Here is a 19412-nt window from a genome sequence, read left to right as displayed (position 1 = left end):
CTTTCATATTTTAAGCTAAATCTGCCAGCAAATATAATAGTGATGATACAATAACAAAGGGCAATCAGGTCAGATTAAAATCTAAGAGAAATAAATGATTGTGACCCTGACTCTGGTCTTTGCTGGCACCAGCTGATTTTTCCAGTCCCAAAGGTCTCGGGAAAGATAAATTTCCTGCTGTCAAAAAATAGACTGAACTACTTTTTCTCCAGCAGAGTAATAAAAACACAAAGCCCACTGTGGCTTGCTTAAATGGTTTAGAGGTTTCAGTGACTCTTAGCATTCTAATGCATTTACATATTTGATTTACATATCACACATCTTTTAAAATCTGTAGCTATCTAGTTTTCTGTCCTGCACACACTAACTCATTTGATTACTATTAGTTTCCGTTTGCATAGGGATTAAGGGATTGCTAATAAGCATTTTCCCATTTATTTGATTACTACAACTACTGTGTGCTTCAATAGGAAAGGAAGTATTGTGTCCATTTTACAGATGAGAAAACTAAAGTCAAGAGTGGTTAAAACTTAAATTTCTACTCAAGGGGGAAAAGAAAAAATAGAAATTCATGAATAATTTAGTAATGGTGCATGACATACTTGGGTGTGGTGGCATGTGTTTATAGTTTCTACCACTCAGGCTCAACTACCTAGTCTTGGGTTCTGTGGGCCATTATGGTCTACCACTCAGGCATCTACATTCTAATGCAAGACAATGGGACATTTTGAATGAGAGGTACACCAGAGGTACTAAAGAATTCAGCAGAGGGCATTTGCATCAGAATAAGAGAATGTCCAAGAAGAGGTGACTCATGAGACAAGTAGGAACCTTACAGATAGATAAAAGTGGAAGACAGAGTAACATGAACAAAGATGCCAAGACAGAATGCAGAAGGGTACTGGGGGAGAGCAACAGTGACCCATTTAGTCTGTATTTCAGAAGTGATGCTGGATTGTGCATTGTTTACAGAGGCCTCATGGTATAGACCAAGAAGTCAGTATTGTAAATGTACTTAATACCGATGAATTATACACTTAAAATGGTTAAAATGGTAAATTTTTAATATATTTTACCAAAAGCCAATAAAAAAAAAAAAGATGGATCAAGAACTGAAGAAAAGAGGCCAAGACAATAGGGAAATCTCAGGAATGTTGAAAAATTATGGGAAATGAGTTAAGTGAAAAAGGGTGATCATTGGTTGGGAAAGGTTTCAGAGCAAAAGGATGTGAACCAAACTTTTAAAGTGTATACATAGCAAATTGAAAAAATGTCCATCAATGGCCTCTACTTTCTCAGTGAAGTTATCTTTCTTAGAGCCTCAGGTGAGGTGGGAACTCAAAGAATGTCATAAAGATTTAGCACAGTTACAATACTGAATAAAATGATAGCTGAGGAAAATGTTGCCAGACAATGTCACAGACTTAGCTGAGGCTAGAATTCATAAATTGGCCAATGATTTCTTCTAAAATTATATTCAGCAATGTTAAGAAGCTCTGGAGCAAAAGCAAATTTTTAAAAATGGCATTATTTCACCTTGGTGACTGGATAGGTTGTTGGAAAAGAATGATGAAGAAAAGCTGTGTGGGCAGCCCCGGTGGCCCAGCAGTTTAGTGCCGCCTTCAGCCTGAGGTGTGATTCTGGAGTCCTGGGATCGAGTCCCACGTCAGGCTCCCTGCATGGAGCCTGCTCCTCCCTCTGCCTGTGTCTCTGCCTCTCTCTCTCTCTGTGTGTGTCTGTCATGAATAAATAAATCTTTAAAAAAAAAAAGCTGTGTAGATTTTATTGAAAAGGGTTTCAGGAAATGAAACAAAGAATAGGAGAGAGAAGCAAGAAAAATAGGAACTCTCATTCAGTGAGATACTTGTCGTAATGTCTTGATATGGAGCTTACATGCTAGAAGATTCTAAAGCACTGAAATATATAGTTCAAAAGAGTCAATACTCAGAAGAGTCTCCAGGGAAGAAAATTACAAATACAATATTTGATAGATGATCTTAAACACCTAATCTTTCTCTTTTCTCCACACTCTTTTCTTCCTTCCTATCTATCCTTCTACCTTGCTTCATTTCACTTTCTTTCTCTTTAGTTTCTCTCATCTTCCTCCCTTCTTTTCCCAAGAAACATTAAATGACTATTTTGATCATAGTGAAGGGACTGGGTTTTTTTATTCAGTGGTATACTTTAAATTTCAGATACCTGACCTTTATTCCATTTTGTAGGTTCTGGCTGATAGATTGTCGACAAATCCAGGAATCTGTTACCTTTGCATCACAAGTGTATAGAGAAATTATCTGTGTACCGTATATGGCCAAATTTGTTGTGTTTGCCAAATCACATGACCCCATTGAAGCCAGGTTGAGATGTTTCTGCATGACTGATGATAAAGTGGATAAAACCCTTGAACAACAGGAAAACTTTGCTGAAGTGGCCAGAAGCAGGGATGTAGAGGTACTGTATTTACAAAAATAGTTTATGTTAACCTGTTGCTTATCCCCTTACTAGTAGAATATATTTAAAATAGTATTTAATAAATAGAGCCATAAAAAAAAAACAGTCTACATATTGATCAGTTAGTAGGTCAAGGTCCAAAATCCGCCATTTTTAAAAAGTTTGGATATAGGGATAGTCTTACTGTATGTGAGGAGGTAAAAAGACTCTCTTGAAGTTATCTTGGGAAAAATTATGAGTTATTAGTAAAGTATGTGACTGTAATCATTTAGATATCTTTATCTCTCCCTGTTGGTTTCATTTTTAGTACTGAAGAAAACAGTCAGGAAGTATATTCATTATGTAAATGTGGAAGTACCATAGCCAGGGCTTTTCTACATTACTTATTCTTATTTCATAATTTTCTGTCTGCAGGCCTTTGGATATTGAAGTCAAGTAAACTGACTCATTATAATGTCAAAAATAACCCAATCAGGAATTTATTAAATTTAGCACTTAAAGATAGATACTGGTTAGTGGGAGGTAACATAAAACAGTGTTAGAAATGGAAACATTAACATTCAATGCTACCATGCACTGGAAGATTCCTGTACCAGTAAAAAGAGGGAGTACTAGCACATGCTTTGTCACAGATAAGACAAAATGTCAGCAATTTAAAGATGTATATTTTAAGAATTCTGATGTTCTAAGTAGTACTACCACTTTTTTATATAAATAACAATAACGATTATAGCTATTATATTCTTTGTTATTTTTCTATTTTTACCAGGTACTAGAAGGAAAACCCATCTATGTTGATTGTTTTGGTAACCTGGTGCCATTAACCAAGAGTGGCCAACATCATATATTCAGTTTTTTTGCCTTCAAAGAAAACCGACTTCCTCTCTTTGTCAAGGTAATATAAACATGGCATTTTGTAATAAATTTTACTTAAGATCAAGTAAGGATTTGATTTCTTTTAGTAGGAGATAATACTGGCTTTTAAGTCATTGCAATAATTTCTTAAAACCATATCTGTGAAACTTTAAAGTCCTAAAAACCCAACCATTTTTATTTTTGAAGTTCAAATTCAACCTTCATTTTTACATATGAACTATGTTTAAGGCTAAGAATTAGGACAAATAGCCAATTCATTAATTTAAAAAACTAGCTACAGTTTTCCAAATTTTACAGAAGTCTCTCTCTCTTCTTTTTTACTATTATTTCTTTTAAATATTTATGCTTATATTTTAAAAATGTATGAATTTCATTAATGTGGAGACCAAAAGAGGTCTAAGTGACAACTTTTTGTAGTAAAAGCTCTCAAAGGATCCAGGAACTCAATCTAGTAAGAGATTATTCCTGATAGAGCTGTGAACTGGATATATTTTCATAAATTCATTCAGCAAACATTTATGGAGATACTTCAGTACACCGTAAATTTGTTGTCTCTGTTTAAGATTATTAATCCAAGTTATGAATTTGGCAGCAGCAATATATACACATTTCATTCTGGATTCCAGTTCTAAAGAGGGGCAAAAATATGTGATGGTGAGATTCATGTAATGAAAAGGAAATAATAAATCTGTTCTCTATTTTTCTAGCCAGCTCATTTTTTTTCTTGTTTCTCGCAGTGTATTTCACTAATCTAGAAGTCTGAATGCTCAAGCCTCACAAGATAGAAGCTGGTTTCTATCAGTTTTTTACTACACCAATGTCAGATTATTAATTCCCAGTTTGTCAGCAGTGACTCATTTTATCCCATTATGATTTTCCAAGTATATGTCAGTAAACCTCTTTTAAGTTTTTTAAAGTCTATTAAGCTTTCCCAAGATCTCTGCTGAGTCTTTTGTTGTGCCATTTCTGGTTTGTTTTACCTGATCAAAGATAGGTTCTTATAGATCACCACATTAACCTGTAACTGCTGAAGGGTAATTGATCCATTTAACACAAATGACTGTGTAATTAAGCCAATACTATATTGCTGATGTGCAAAAGTCGTTCTATGAACCAAATGCAGAAATGAGCAAAGGACTTAGACGTTTCTCTAAAGAAGGCAAACAGATGTCTGCAGCTAAAGGAAATTTAGATTCAAACCACAATGAGATACCACATCGTATCCTTTAGGATTGCAGTGGTTAAAAAATAAATATATAAATGAAATGAGATAGCTAACAAACGTTGGCAAGAATGTGGAAAAATGGGGGCCCCAATCACTGCTGGTGGGAATATAAGACGATGTAGCCACTGTGGAAGACTGTATGATGATTCCTCAAAAATTTAAACCTAGATTAGCATATGATCCAGCAATTCCACTTCTAGGTATATATCCCAAAGAACTAAAAGCAGGGACTCAAATAGTTATTTGCATACCAGCATTCATAATAGCATTATTCACAGTAGCCAAAAGGTGGGAACATCCCAAATATCCATTGACAGGTGAATGGATAAATAAAATATGGTATATAGGCACAATGGAATATTATTCAGCCTTGATAAGGAATGAAATTTTGATATGTGCTATAACATGGATAAACCTTGAGGATATATGCTAAGTGAAATCAACTAGACACAAAAGGACAAATATTCTGTTTCCACTTGTATGAGGTACCTAGAAAGGTCAAATGCCTGGAGTCAGCAAATAGAATGGTGGTTGCCAGGGGATGAGGGAGGGGAGGAATGAAAAGTTCTTGTTTAATGGAAACAGAGTTTTGGTGTGTGAAGACAAAGAAGTTCCAAAAATGAATGGTGGTGATGGTTGTACAGCAGTGTGAATGAATCTACTTAATGCTGCTAAACTGTGGTTGTAAAAATGGATGAAATGATAAGTTTTATGTTATGTATGTTTTACATACATAAGAACATAATTCTTTTAAAGAATGAAATTCTGATATGTGTTGCAACATGGTTGAAGCTTGAAAATATTATGCTAAGTAAAATAGCCCAGACTCAAAAGGAACAAACATTGTATAACTCTATTAGGGTATCTGAAGAGGCAAATTACAGAGATAGAAAGTAGAATAGAGGTGACTTGGGGCCGGCAGAAGATGAGGAGCTGTCATTTAATAGGTACAGAGTTTGTGTTTAGTATGATGACAGATTCTGCATGGCAGTGATAATTGTACAAGTTTGTGAATGTGCTTAATGCCAATAAATCGAACACTTAAAAATGGTAAGTGAAAAAATGGAAACAGTAAATTTTATGGCATGTCTATTTTACCACAACTTTGTAAAATGGTTTTGTAAAAATCATTCTAAATGATAATAGAAAAAGAGAAACATCTCTAAATCCTTGGCGTTATCAAATGAATTGATTTTTTTCCTCATTCTTTCTTTTGAGTATTACCTAATTAAAATAAATAGTATACGTCATATCTGTGTGAAGTATGGATGCCTTTCTTGTTCAAGGTACGTGATACAACTCAGGAACCTTGCGGGCGACTATCATTTATGAAAGAGCCAAAATCCACAAGAGGCCTGGTGCATCAAGCTATTTGCAATTTGAATATCACCCTGCCAATTTATACAAAGGTATTGTCAAATCTGCTTAGTGCAATTCCATTTCTATAGGATTTAATTTTCAAATCCTTTAAAATAAGTAAAAGCAAAAACTTTTTTGCATTTTACTGAATACAAGCACATGTAACAATCATTTTTTATTCCCTGTCAGATTTGTGATATTCCATTTGAGTAAGGGAAAAAAGGAGCTCTCTTTTATTTTGCATTACATTGACTCTGATAGAAAATTTTCTATAAATCTGTATTAGATATGAAAGAGAGAAAATGTGAATTTAAGATTTAACTTTTTGGACTAATTTTTAAAAATAAGTTGGCTTTGTCTTCATTGGTTTATATGCGCCCTTCTGGGATCATACTAGTCCATTTGGCCCTACCAAAGTATTATGAGTCCATTGGCTTCTGCCAATTCACTAGTGGATTATATATTATTAAAGTCAAAGCAACCTCATGAGATTTTATCTTATTGCTAAAATAAATACCTGTTCATCTTATAATCTATAATATTTTGGGGCTATCAAAATAATTTTTGACTATTTTAACATAATTGGGATACAGTATACTCCCATGTTACAAGGAGTAGATTTGAAACACTGTTGAAAAGGTACAATTTGTCAATTCCTGACCCAAAGTCTCCTTACCAGGTATTACTTTGTGTTCAGATCACTCACCATTACAGAATTCCTGGCTTACTTTGATCAAGTTGAAGATGACAACTACATGAATTAAATGTTGAGGATAACTTAATTTTTATTACTTAAAAAAAATGTTAACCAACCTCTTCCCAATAGAACCTCCCCTCCCCCACCCCATGGCGGTCTATAGAGGGCTGCAGCAGGATGCCATGGTGTGTACTAGAGGTTAGGGAGGGGCATGAGTAGTGGCAGGTAAGACCTGGAGACCTAGAAATATAGTTAAAACCCTAAGTCTTGATTCCACAATATAAAGCATCTTCTACACTTCTTTTTACCCACCATGGTATATCTTTCTTAACCAATTAATCTTGTAAATAGAGATCAGACACATAGAGAAAAGCCCATACCATCATGCTTAACATTGCAAATTCTTATTATATGATAAAAATGAAGTGAAATATTATCTGTATAAGTAAACATGCATGTTTTTCCAGTCATTGGAATACAGCAATAGGTATATCTACCTCAGTGAGCATAATCTAATCACACTCCAATGATGTAAAATGTATTTTGGGGTTTGTGTATTTGTGAGTCACCGAAGTGAATGCCAAATAAGAACACAAGAAAATGTGTACTGCTGTGGGCAGTCCTCCTGAGTGATGTGTAAAGATGAATGAGCTTTGTCTCTGATTTCAGTCAACTCTCAATGTGCTATAAAAGAAAGTGTTTGTTATTACACTATATTTCTAAGTTAAGACATATCATTAATTCCACGGTGGTCCTGGACAGCTTTCCATTTAGTAACTGAAAGGAAAAAGGAAAACAATGCCAAACATTGTACACTTTAGATAAACTTTAGAATTTAGTTGCTCTTTATTATAATGGAACTACTAAATATTGCCTATATATTCAAAATATTTTCGCCATATGCTTATTTGTGGCTTTTAACATTTTCAGCCAGTATCTGTAATGACTGGGAAATATCATCACCATTTCTCTGGGCATAAGCATCAAATTAAATATCAAACTTTAAGTATGTTAGTAACCTAGTATCTGAAATAAGTATATTTGTAATTTTAGCTTTTTTGCCTAAGGAATTAGTATATTTATAGTTTTGGTCTTTTTCCTCTTGAATCTTTAGACTTTCACATTTAAATCAATCCTTTTAAATTATTTGCCTGTCTTCTATAAACTGTTAGTAAGAAAAAAAACAAGAGTATGCTGGCTGTATGCTTGCCTGTTGATGTTTGTTGGCAGCGTATTTAATCTTTTCTTCTAAATACTCTCTACTCTTCCTGCTTTCTTTTTTCCATCTCGCATGACATCTTGGGGCGGCAAGGAATCAGAGTCAGATCAAGAACAGGAAGAAGAGGTAATTGTATGATACTGTCGCTTGTTGATGGCTCTATTTGCTATAACCACTAATAAGAGCACATAATCTGTGTTCTTAGAAGGGTTACACAGATGTTAGTAATAGGAGGGTCACAGTTTACCTAACCCCTCTGAGCCTGTTTTCTCATCTCGTGGACTGAATTCAAACAACAGTAAAGCTTTCCCTGTCAATTGTTACCTGTCTCTGTGTAGTAATATGTGTTTCTCTACCAACTACTAAAGGCCAAGCCATTATTTCATTTCTCAGAGGTTGGTCTGGAGATGCCTGGAGGTCAAAGCTTTTTTTTTTTTAAAGGTTACTGAGACACTTCTTTGTCTTTTACCTCCCATATCTCCACAAGCTATAGCAGAGTTTTCCAGAGACTACATTACATATGATGACATCATGGCTCTGACTCTGGAATGTGTAGTTGTGTATACTTGGGTTCTAGCATTTTCCTAGTTTTAATGTATAAAACAGATAATTGTATATATCAAACATAAAATGAAGTTCTTCAAGATCCTCAGTAATTTTTAGGAGTGTAAAGGAATCTTAAGACCGAAAAGTTTGAGACTAAAAACTTAAAGGAGTGTATAATTCAACCATTAGACTATAATATTATAATGCAGAACTCTGCCGGTCATGAGCACTTCTTACAAGGTAGATTCTTTAAATGCTCCATGTACCTCATCAACACTGATCTTCACAATTGCCCTGTGAGGTCTGTGTTGTCATATCATAGAAGAAGAAAGCAAGTCTTCGAGAGATTACCTTGAATAAAGAACCACTTGAATAAGACCTCTCTGATAGTTCAGGCACATTTGTGTTTGTTTCCCCATATAAAGATTTGAAGATGCCCAAACATTATCATAGAAATGAAAGGTCATTGGGAAATTCCTTCCACTTTCCTATTTATTTATTGGTTCCTGTTTCTAAGATAGACAAATGTAGTTGTTGTTAGTTGCACATAAATATTTTCAAATATACTAGTTTTATATTTTTATTTATTTAATTTTTTTAAAAAGATTTTATTTATTTATTCATGAGAGACACAGAGAGAGGCAGAGACACACACAGAGAGAGAGGCAGAGACACAGGCAGAGGGAGAAGCAGGCTCCATGCAGGGAGCCTGATGGGACTCGATCCCAGGACTCCAGGACCATGGCCTGGGCTGAAAGCAGGCACTAAACCACTGAGCCATCCAGGGATCCCCCTAGTTTTATATTTTTAATGTTACTCCGATGGATTTGGAATACAGAAACATAAAGAAAAATATAATAAATACCCTTGTACCCGGCAGCTTAAAATGTAAGGCCTTTTCAGTGCAGAGAATCACCCTGAATTCACTTTTTACTCCTACCCCGGCAGTAGAGCAGGACAAGAGGGTTGATGATAAACTCACTGTCCTGCCATATGTAACCATATGCGGTACTAATTATGACAAGACAGATGTCGTCCTTACCCTCAATTGTACAGCCACTTTTTGTCTCACATAGTTTCCTTCCTGCACTTGGTGACTCTTATCATCAAAGCTGTTCAAAGTGGTACCTACACCCTTTACAGAAGAACAGTGCAATTATAAAACCATTTTTACTATGTTTAAATGAATTTCTTGCATTAAGTTTATGATATTTCTATTGAATATTTTCAGAAGCTATGCAGGGCAATAGATCCAGTTTGTATTCTTTTCAGGATTTGGAATTTTGGCTTGTAATTAATGATAACAAAACTACTTCTGTAGAATGTATTACCCTGGCATGTTATTTGTTCTTTCCTTCTTTTTCTCCACTAAATTGACACTGTTTAACCTCCACTTAACTATTTTCCTGGCTTTTCCCTAAATAAATATTTCTAACATCAAACGCACCCTGGATCATATCTTCCTAGAAATAACATATTAAAAAGTACTTTCCACTTATAACATCTAGAAAGATTTTTTTCCAAGTTAGGATAAGAATCAAGGAGATTCTCAGGAAGAACTGTAGCAAATTACCCTGACCTTCCTCTAGCTTCTGCTATCTCCCTGTGGGTGTGATTATGAATAGGAGCTTATTTGCACATCAGGGGCTGTGAAACAAGACACAGTTTGTAACCATTCAATTTATGTATGTTTTCTTTCAGATCGATATGACATCAGAAAAAAGTAAGATTTTAAATAAAATTGAGTTTTTTTTGAAAGCTGGCTACAATAAAGAGAAGCATGAATTAAGATGCAGCTAGTTGCCATTACTAACCACTGTAATAATTATGTTTTTATATTGTCCTTATTAATCATTAATGTCTACTTAGAAAAGCAGCTTGGCCAGTTAAATTACAAAAATACCTAATTTGTGAGCTAATTAGCAGTAAAATGCAATGATTATTCATCTAAGCATTCACTTTCTTTTGATACCCCTGTTAATCCTGCTATTGCTGTTATGCTTGTTTAGAAACCCACCCTACTGTTTTTGTCCATTTGTTAGCATAACATTGTCATCTCTCTTTTTTTTTTTAAGCACTGACATGACAGTATCACTTTTTGATATCAAGCAACACTGACTTGGGGAGAGAGCTCATTATTTTTGCAGGCTACACTTGCAAAAATGATACTGTCTTAATAGTTCTCAGCTAAAGCCAACCCTTTCCCCACCCCCACCCCCTAGCACCTCTTACTGTGGTGAAGTATAACTGACTTCTTTCGGGTTGAGGTCTAACGGATTTTTGTGAAACTTTTTGAGAAAAGTAAGAACCAAGAATACAAAAATCAAAACCTCCTGGATGAAATTATTAATCACAACATTGTGCCATTATAGGGCTAATTTTAAATAATGATGCAAATCCCACACATAATTTTGTACAGAGAGAACTGGTTTTTACAGACCTTAGGAGAGCTATCTTAGAACTCATTTTGGGTTTGTAACAATTCATTAACATTTTAGTTTTGGGGCCTGTTTCTGGTGACTCTGGCTTCTTGTGTGGAAGAAGTTGAGTTTTTCAGGTTTCTTTCTTGCTTTTATGCCACAAGATAGTTTAAGGAAAAAATACTAATTTTTATTGCTTATTCATTTAAAAATTCATTTTGAGTCACTGTATTTCAGGGTACTATTCTTAAAAGGAGAAAACTTAGAACCATGTTTGATATGGCCATCTGGTTCTGTGCAATGATCTGGGGCTTTTTTTTTTTTTTTTTGAAGACCTAGTACAATGTAAATTACTGTTATTAAAATGCTTTTCTTAAAAAAAAAAGATTTTATTTATTTATTTGAATGTGGGGCTCTATCCCAGGACTCCAGGATCATGACCTGAGCTGAAGGCAATGGCTTAATGGCCTGAGCCACCCAGGCACCCGTAGAATGCTTTTAATTGAGAGTCTCTTTGCTCTTATGTTAAAATCACCATTCAGGACTAGATTATTTGAAATTCTGGGTGTTTTCATTGGTTTGTATATGAACAAATTTGCACTGGTATAAACCATTTTAATATATCTTTATATATGCATAGTCACAGAGTTTATCTCCTCAACAAATGACAGTTCTCTCAGGAAAAGACACTTTCTTTGCTTAAAAAGTGACATTATCATTGCCTTCATTCCTTTTTTAAAAAAGAGATTTTATTATCCCATTTTCTTCTTCGGGACTACTATGTTATTTAAATCACCCTTTCCTTTGTTTCTTGAATACCAGATAGTAGAAATTGAAGTGTAATACCTCCAGCTGGCTCAGTCATTTAAAAAGGAAAGGGAAAAGGTTACTATATTTCTATAATGCCACAGATTCTTCTGTGATGACTTCTTCTTCTTCTTCTTAGATGACTCCTAAGTGTTGTGAATATTTTTTAAAGTTTAAACATAGACTTGTGTTTGTTTGTTTTTTAAGTCTAAGACCATCCTTAAATAATCATCTAGGTATGAGATAATCTCTAAAGAAGGGCTCTATTGAAGGGACTCTTTCCTAATTCTTTTCAAGAGCAAATCCTAAAAGAGTGTGACCCAGTGTTTTCCTTTTTGCTTTGAATGGGTGCAGGTCCCCACTACCTATTCCTGGAATATATTACATTCAGCACCTATGTACAGACTTGTAGGGAAATAAATATGCTTCACCACAGTAATGTTTTACATACTTGTTCTAATTTCTTAACCATCCTCCTACCCATGCATTTCAGCAAAGCCATCTCTCCCACCAGTTTTCCTCCACCTTTGCTTTGCATGGAAATAACTTGGCTTACATAAATTGTGCGTGTGTCCCGTGTGACTGTCTCTGATTTGGATTGCCATGCATCACATTTTAACTTTGGACTCACATAATAAGTTTAATCACAGTTGTTATTTTGTTATTTTTTTCTTTCCTTTCCTTTATTTCCCTCCTTGGTCTGTCCATTTTGTGTCTAAACCAGGAGGTTGCTCCAAGGAAAGGACCATGCCTCTTAGCACAAGACCATTCGTTTCATTGTTAGGTGTGAATTTCCCTTAGATGAAATGCCGGTTTGCAGCTGATTCAGACATCTTTTATGTGTCATTGTAAATTGACAGAACAAAACATACTGAATTCTGGATTTTCATATGATAAAAAACATATATACATCATTAGAAGGCATTCTGAGTTTGCTACTACTGGCTTTCTCCTAGAGGAAATCAACTTTCTGCAATTTCTAATGCTTTTTTCCTTTTTTTTTCCCATGTTTATATTTTTTTCAACATCGATCTGTAACATCTGAACAATCTTGAGATACTTCTGTGTAATTTCACTGTGTCCGTTCTTTGTTTTGATCTGTGGTGTGTGTGTGTGTGTGTGTCTGTCTGTCTTGGCTATTTGTTATAGCTTTGTTGTATGTGTGGATGTGCTACAAGTGAGAAAATTAAGCAAGTTATTTCCTGCTCATTTTTCCTTTTCAGTTTTGGTTCTTTTTTTTTTTTTTTCCGTTAGCCTTGCTTTGCTTTTGTATCCTGAGACCTTGTGGATCCACCATTCCCAGCCCATTCTGTTGTCCCTCCCGCCACAACAGGAAAAGACACTGTGTCGTTTCAGTCCTGATTACATTTGCCGATATATTTTTTGATTTCCATTTTACTTTCAATGTTTTTCATTCACATCAAAGATGATGAGACAGAGTCTACAGAAACATCTGTCCTGAAAAGTCACCTGGTTAATGAAGTTCCTGTCCTAGCCAGTCCGGACTTGCTCTCTGAAGTTTCTGAGATGAAACAAGATTTGATCAAAATGACCGCCATCTTGACCACAGATGTGTCTGATAGGGCAGGTTCTATCAAAGTGAAGGAGCTGGTGAAGGCTGCTGAGGAAGAGCCAGGAGAGCCTTTTGAAATTGTTGAAAGAGTTAAAGAGGACTTAGAGAAAGTGAATGAAATCCTGAGAAGTGGAACCTGCACGAGAGATGAAGGCAGTATGCCAAGGTCTCAGCTGGAGAGAGAGTTAGTGGAAGAGGAGTGGGTGATTGTCAGTGATGAGGAAATAGAGGAGGCTAAGCTAAAAGCACCTTTAGAAGTCACCGAATACCCGTGCGTAGAGGTTAGACTAGATAAGGAGAGCAACGTCAAAGTAGAGAAAGACTCAGCTGGGCTAGTGAACTACCTTACTGAGGATCTAAGGTCCTATGTGTCTCCTCATGAAAAGCACCTGCAGACAGCTCAAGAGAGAGCAGGGGAGAAGCGTGAGGCTCCGCCTATTGGCAGGAGCTCTGAAAATGAAGGGAAAGATGCACCCCCAGAGACACAGAGTGCACAGAAACAACAGAAACCAAGCCTGGGAATAAAGAAGCCAGTGAGAAGGAAATTAAAGGAAAAACAGAAACAAAAAGAGGAAAGCGTACAAGGTAGTGCAGAAAAAAGTGAACTTAAAAAATGTAGTTCAGAAGAGTCATTAGAGGAAGATGCAGGTTTAGCCCCTGAGCCTCTTCCCACTGTAAAGGCCACTTCACCTTTGATAGAAGAAACTCCCATCGGTTCCATAAAGGACAAAGTTAAGGCCCTTCAGAAACGAGTGGAAGATGAACAGAAAGGTCGAAGCAAGTTGCCCGTCAGAGTCAAAGGCAAAGAGGATGTGCCGAAAAAGATAACCCACAGGACACATCCAGCTGCATCACCCTCTCTGAAGTCAGAGAGGCATGTACCGGTGTCACCCTCCTCTAAAACAGAACGACACTCTTCTCTTTCCTCCTCTACAAAAACTGAAAGGCACCCTCCCCTATCACCATCAAGTAAAACTGAGAAACACTCGCCTGTGTCACCCTCTGCGAAAATTGAAAGGCACTCCCCCGTGTCATCATCAAGTAAGACTGAGAAACACTCACCGGTATCACCCTCGACAAAAACTGAAAGGCACTCCCCTGTGTCATCTACAAAAACAGAAAGACACCCACCTGTTTCACCTTCAGGTAAAATGGACAAACGCCCCCCTGTATCACCTTCTGGGAGAGTGGAGAAACATGCACCAGTTTCACCTGGGAGAACAGAAAAACGTTTGCCTGTGTCACCAGCTGGACGACTAGAAAAGCATCCACCTGTATCAACCTCTGGGAAAACTGACAAGCACTTGCCTGTGTCGCCTTCTGGGAAAATAGAAAAGCAGCCCCCTGTATCCCCCACCTCAAAAACAGAAAGAATCGAAGAGACAATGTCTGTTCGGGAGTTGATGAAAGCTTTCCAGTCAGGTCAGGACCCATCCAAACATAAGACTGGACTCTTTGAGCACAAATCAGCAAAACAGAAGCAGCCACAAGAAAAAGGCAAAGCTCGAGTAGAAAAAGAAAAGGGTGCTAACCAGAGGGAGACACAGAAAACAGAGAGTCAGACCATCAAACGAAGCCAGAGATTTGTGGTAACAGGAGTTTCTGAATCCAAGAGAGCAGTCCGTGCTTCTTCCGTAGGGTTTAAGAGAGAAGATGTAGTTGTAGAAAAGGAGAAAGCTCTTAGCCACAAAACACCTGAACCTGTTCAGTCCGCACCAGAAGAAGAAAGCCATAAAGAAAATGAAGTTCCCAAAGAAAAGCTGGCTGATGAACAGGGAGACATGGATCTTCAGATCAGCCCAGATAGGAAAACCTCCACTGACTTTTCTGATGTCATTAAGCAAGAATTGGAAGACAATGACAAATACCAACAATTCCGAATGAGTGAGAAGACGGAAGAAGTACAGCTCCATTTAGATCAAGTCCTCACTAGTCCTTTCAACACAACCTTTCCACTAGATTACATGAAAGATGAATTTCTTCCGGCTCTGTCTTTACAAAATGGTGCTTTGGATGGCAGTCCTGAGAGCCTGAAACCTGAAGGGGTGCCAGGTTCTCCATGTGGCAGCCTGATGGAAGGGACCCCTCAGATTAGTTCGGAAGAAAGCTATAAGCATGAGGGCCTAGCGGAGACGCCTGAGACAAGCCCAGAAAGCCTTTCGTTCTCACCAAAGAAAAGTGAGGAGCAAGTTGGGGAAGTAAGTGAAACTACCAAGGTAGAAACACCGGCAGCAGTTCATTCAGAAAAAGAACATCCCTCAGTCAAAGACATCACCGATGGTTTTGAAGAGCAGGGTGCTGTGGTCACTAAAGGCACAGAGCCCTCAGCGGAGCATTTGCTGAAGGAGGCCACCCTGGACCCTTCTTCTGAAGACACATGCCTCAAACGAGAAGATGATTCCCTTGGCAGCTGTAGTATGTTATTAGCAAAGGAAACACCCAAAGGATTGACCGAGGAAGCATCCTCTGATGAGGCTCAACCAACAGATACTGGTTCCACCCACAAGACACAGACCGATACTGAAGCTCAGAAATCCACTACCACTGAGCCCTCAGATGAGACAGAGGCCTCCCCGCGGCCTAATGCTTCTGTAAAGACAGGCACAGGAACTGAATCAAAGCCCCAGGGAGTTGCTAGAAGTCCCCAAGGGTTAGAACTTGCACTCCCTAGCCGAGACAGTGAGGTCCTCAGCCCCGGTGCTGATGAATCGTTTGCAGTGAGCCACAGAGACTCCCTGGAAGCCAGCCCTGTGCTGGAGGATAACTCCTCACACAAAACTCCAGATTCTCTGGAGCCCAGTCCTCTGAAAGAATCCCCTTGCCGTGACTCTCTTGAAAGTAGCCCCGTGGAACCAAAGATGAAGGCTGGAGTTCTCCCAAGTCACTTTCCTCTCCCTGCAGCCGTAGCCAAAACAGAACTCTTGACAGAAGTGGCCTCTATGCGGTCCCGGCTGCTCCGAGACCCGGACGGCAGTGCTGAGGACGACAGTCTTGAGCAGACGTCACTGGTAGAGAGCTCAGGGAAGAGCCCCCTTTCTCCTGACACCCCCAGCTCTGAAGAAATTAGCTATGAGGTCACACCCAAAGCCACAGATGCAAGCACACCCAAACCGGCTGTAATTCATGAATGCGCGGAGGAGGATGACTTGGAAAATGGGGAGAAAAAGAGATTCACACCTGAAGAGGAAATGTTTAAAATGGTAACCAAAATAAAAACATTTGATGAACTTGAACAAGAAGCAAAGCAGAAAAGGGACTACAAAAAAGAACCCAAGCAAGAAGAATCTTCTTCGTCCTCTGACCCAGATGCTGACTGTACAGCAGATGTGGATGAATCAAAACATATGGAGAGTGTAGAGGATGAAAGCGATGTCCCTGTGGTAGTAACATCAGAGAGCAGAAAGGCTTCTTCCTCCTCAGAGAGTGAACCTGAGTTAGCACAGCTGAAAAAAGGTGCCGACTCAGGCCTCTTACCAGAGCCAGTTATTCGAGTGCAACCTCCCTCCCCACTTCCATCCAGCATCGACTCCAATTCCAGTCCCGAAGAAGTACAGTTTCAACCTATTGTTTCCAAACAATACACTTTCAAAATGAATGAAGATACTCAGGAAGAATCAGGTAAATCAGAAGAAGAAAAAGATCATGAATCCTGCGTACCTGAGGAGAGTCCTACCATTTCTCCTGATGGCCAAGATATGTTTGATGATGATTTGGACAGAGATGCTGCTCAAACAGAAGTCTGTGATGGCCACGGGTGTGAGACTGGGCGTCCTGGCAGCTCAGTCACTCCTATATCTTCAGGTCTCTACAGCTCCCCTAGGGAGGATACCAATGAGCAGCAAGTTATCCGTGAAGAATCATTACCTCTGCAAGACACTGATGAAAAAATCACAGAAGGGGAAGAGCTTGATGTTTCTAGAGTAGAATCTCTACAAGGAGATTGCCCCAGTGAAAGCCCTTCATCTTTGTCCTCTTTGCCTCATATTCCAATATCTGAAGGACAAGAATTAGATGAAGCCGTATTCTCTCCACCTTCTACTACAGAAACGGAGGATACCAAAACCGACCAAGCTTTTGAAAGCTTACCAGAGGACTCTTCCACTCAAGACTCATTGACTGCTACTCAAACAGACAAATTGTCCGTGGATGTTCCAGCGTCTGACCCAGCCGATACTGATGAAATTTATGATCCTCAAGTAATAAGCCCTTACGAAAATGTCCCTTCCCAATCTTTTTTCTCCAGTGAAGAAAGCAAAACCCAAACAGAGACAAGACACACAAGTTTTCAGTCTTCAGCAGTACATTCTGTTACGACCACATCCTCTGTTGAAGACGTGGTAGTAACAAGCTCCTCCAATAGAACTGTTTCAAGCCAAGAATCTAATTTTGAGGACCAAAACATGGAAAAAGAATCCAAACAAGAAAGCATCTTGTGGGAAAGGCAATCAGATGGAGCCCCTTCATCTTTAGAGCCTTCTGTACCAAATACATCAGCAGTTGTTGGTGAACAAATAAGCAAAGTCATCATCACAAAAACGGATGTGGATTCTGATTCCTGGAGTGAAATCCGTGAGGATGATGAAGCCTTTGAGGCTCGAGTGAAAGAGGAAGAGCAAAAGATATTTGGCTTGATGGTAGACAGACAATCACAGGGTACCACCCCTGACACCACTCCTGCAAGGACCCCAACTGAGGAGGGGACCCCAACCAGTGAGCAAAACCCATTTCTCTTTCAGGAAGGAAAATTGTTTGAGATGACCAGAAGTGGTGCCATTGATATGACCAAAAGGTCCTATGCAGATGAAAGTTTTCACTTTTTCCAAATTGGTCAAGAATCCAGGGAAGAGACTGTCTCTGAAGACATGAAAGAAGGGAGTCCTGGGGCTGAGCTCCCACAACAGGAAACATCAGCTGAGTCACTAGCTCTCTTAGAATCAAAAGAAGCAGTGAGTGATGAAGCAGACTTACTTCCAGATGACCTGAGTGAGGAAGTAGAGGAAATATCTGCTTCAGATGCTCAGCTTAACTCCCATGTGGGGAATTCAGACTCTGTTGAAATATCAATGGAAGAGACTCCTTCTGCAGGTGCCGAGGACCCCCCCACCATGCAAATGGGTGATATGTCTCCTAAGTCTAGTGTGAAAAATACATCTTGCCCTGACCCCCCTGAACCAGTTGTACATGTTCAGTTAGATTTTTCCACAGTTACCAGGTCTGTGTATTCAGATCGGAATGATGATTCTCCTGATTCTTCCCCAGAGGAACAGAGATCCGTAATTGAAATTCCTACTGCACCCATGGAGAATGTGCCTTCTACTGAAAACAAATCCAAAATTCCTGTAAGGACTATACCCATGTCAACCCCAGCACCTCCATCTGTGGAGTATGAGAATTCCCTTTCTGAAGATTTTTTACCCAGCCTGGATGAGGAAAGTAAAGAGGATGAAATAAAACCAAAGTCTAAAATCCCTGTGAAAGCACCTGTCCAAAGAGTAGAACAGCAGCTTTTGCATCTAGATTCATCTCTCCAGAAAATAGTGGCTCCTCAGGGTCAGGACATGACAAGCAGAACACCAGAGAGTAGAAGCAAATCTGAATCTGATGCCAGTCCTTTGGACTCAAAGACCAAATGTCCAGTAAAAACTAAAAGTTACACTGAGACAGAAACAGAGAGCACAGAGGGGGATGAGGAGCTTGAGTTAGAATCAGAAGAGGGGGCCACAAGACCAAAGATATTCACATCCCGATTGCCAGTTAAGAGCAAAAGCACCACATCTTCCTGCAAGGGGGCTGTGAGCCCCACAAAAGAAAGTAAGGAGCATTTCTTTGACCTTTACAGGAACTCCATAGAATTCTTTGAGGAGATTAGTGATGAGGCTTCCAAGTTAGTGGATAGACTTACACAGTCAGAAAGGGAGCAAGAATTGGTTTCAGATGATGAAAGTAGTAGTGCCCTGGAAGTTTCAGTAATTGAAAATCTGCCACCTGTTGAGACCGAGCATTCAATTCCTGAGGACATCTTTGACACAAGGCCTATTTGGGATGAGTCCATTGAGACTCTGATTGAACGCATCCCTGATGAAAATGGCCATGACCATGCTGAAGGTATTTGTCAGCCACTGGGATTCCCTGTGCTACGCATGTCATAAATTTGATATAGTTTTTCTGTATATCTTTTATTTGGTGATTTGTGTCTCATTTTCTTTAAGCTTTCTGTAGTGGTTACTGTGTTTGTGTAA

At 38.5% G+C, this 19412-nt stretch overlaps 1 protein-coding gene across 50 annotated transcripts in view; it reads left to right on the top strand.

Annotated features, from left to right (window-relative positions):
- Positions 1 to 19412, top strand: part of ANK2 (ankyrin 2) — a 543251-nt gene that overhangs the window by 502181 nt on the left and 21658 nt on the right. For 37 of the 50 annotated variants that reach the window (XM_072755468.1, XM_072755462.1, XM_072755451.1 and 34 more), the window contains 5 exons: positions 2223 to 2451; positions 3221 to 3346; positions 5839 to 5961; positions 7921 to 7953; positions 10075 to 10096. In XM_072755468.1, coding sequence (XP_072611569.1) covers positions 2223 to 2451; positions 3221 to 3346; positions 5839 to 5961; positions 7921 to 7953; positions 10075 to 10096 — 533 coding nt within the window. Of the gene's footprint in view, positions 1 to 2222; positions 2452 to 3220; positions 3347 to 5838; positions 5962 to 7920; positions 7954 to 10074; positions 10097 to 13026; positions 19279 to 19412 lie in introns of all 50 variants that reach the window. The other 13 variants (XM_072755436.1, XM_072755431.1, XM_072755427.1 and 10 more) reach the window with 1 other exon arrangement.

This window comes from Vulpes vulpes, chromosome 4 (genome assembly GCF_048418805.1).
Source record: "Vulpes vulpes isolate BD-2025 chromosome 4, VulVul3, whole genome shotgun sequence".
Taxonomy (NCBI): Eukaryota; Metazoa; Chordata; class Mammalia; order Carnivora; family Canidae; genus Vulpes; species Vulpes vulpes.
This window is presented reverse-complemented; position numbering and strand designations above follow the sequence as displayed.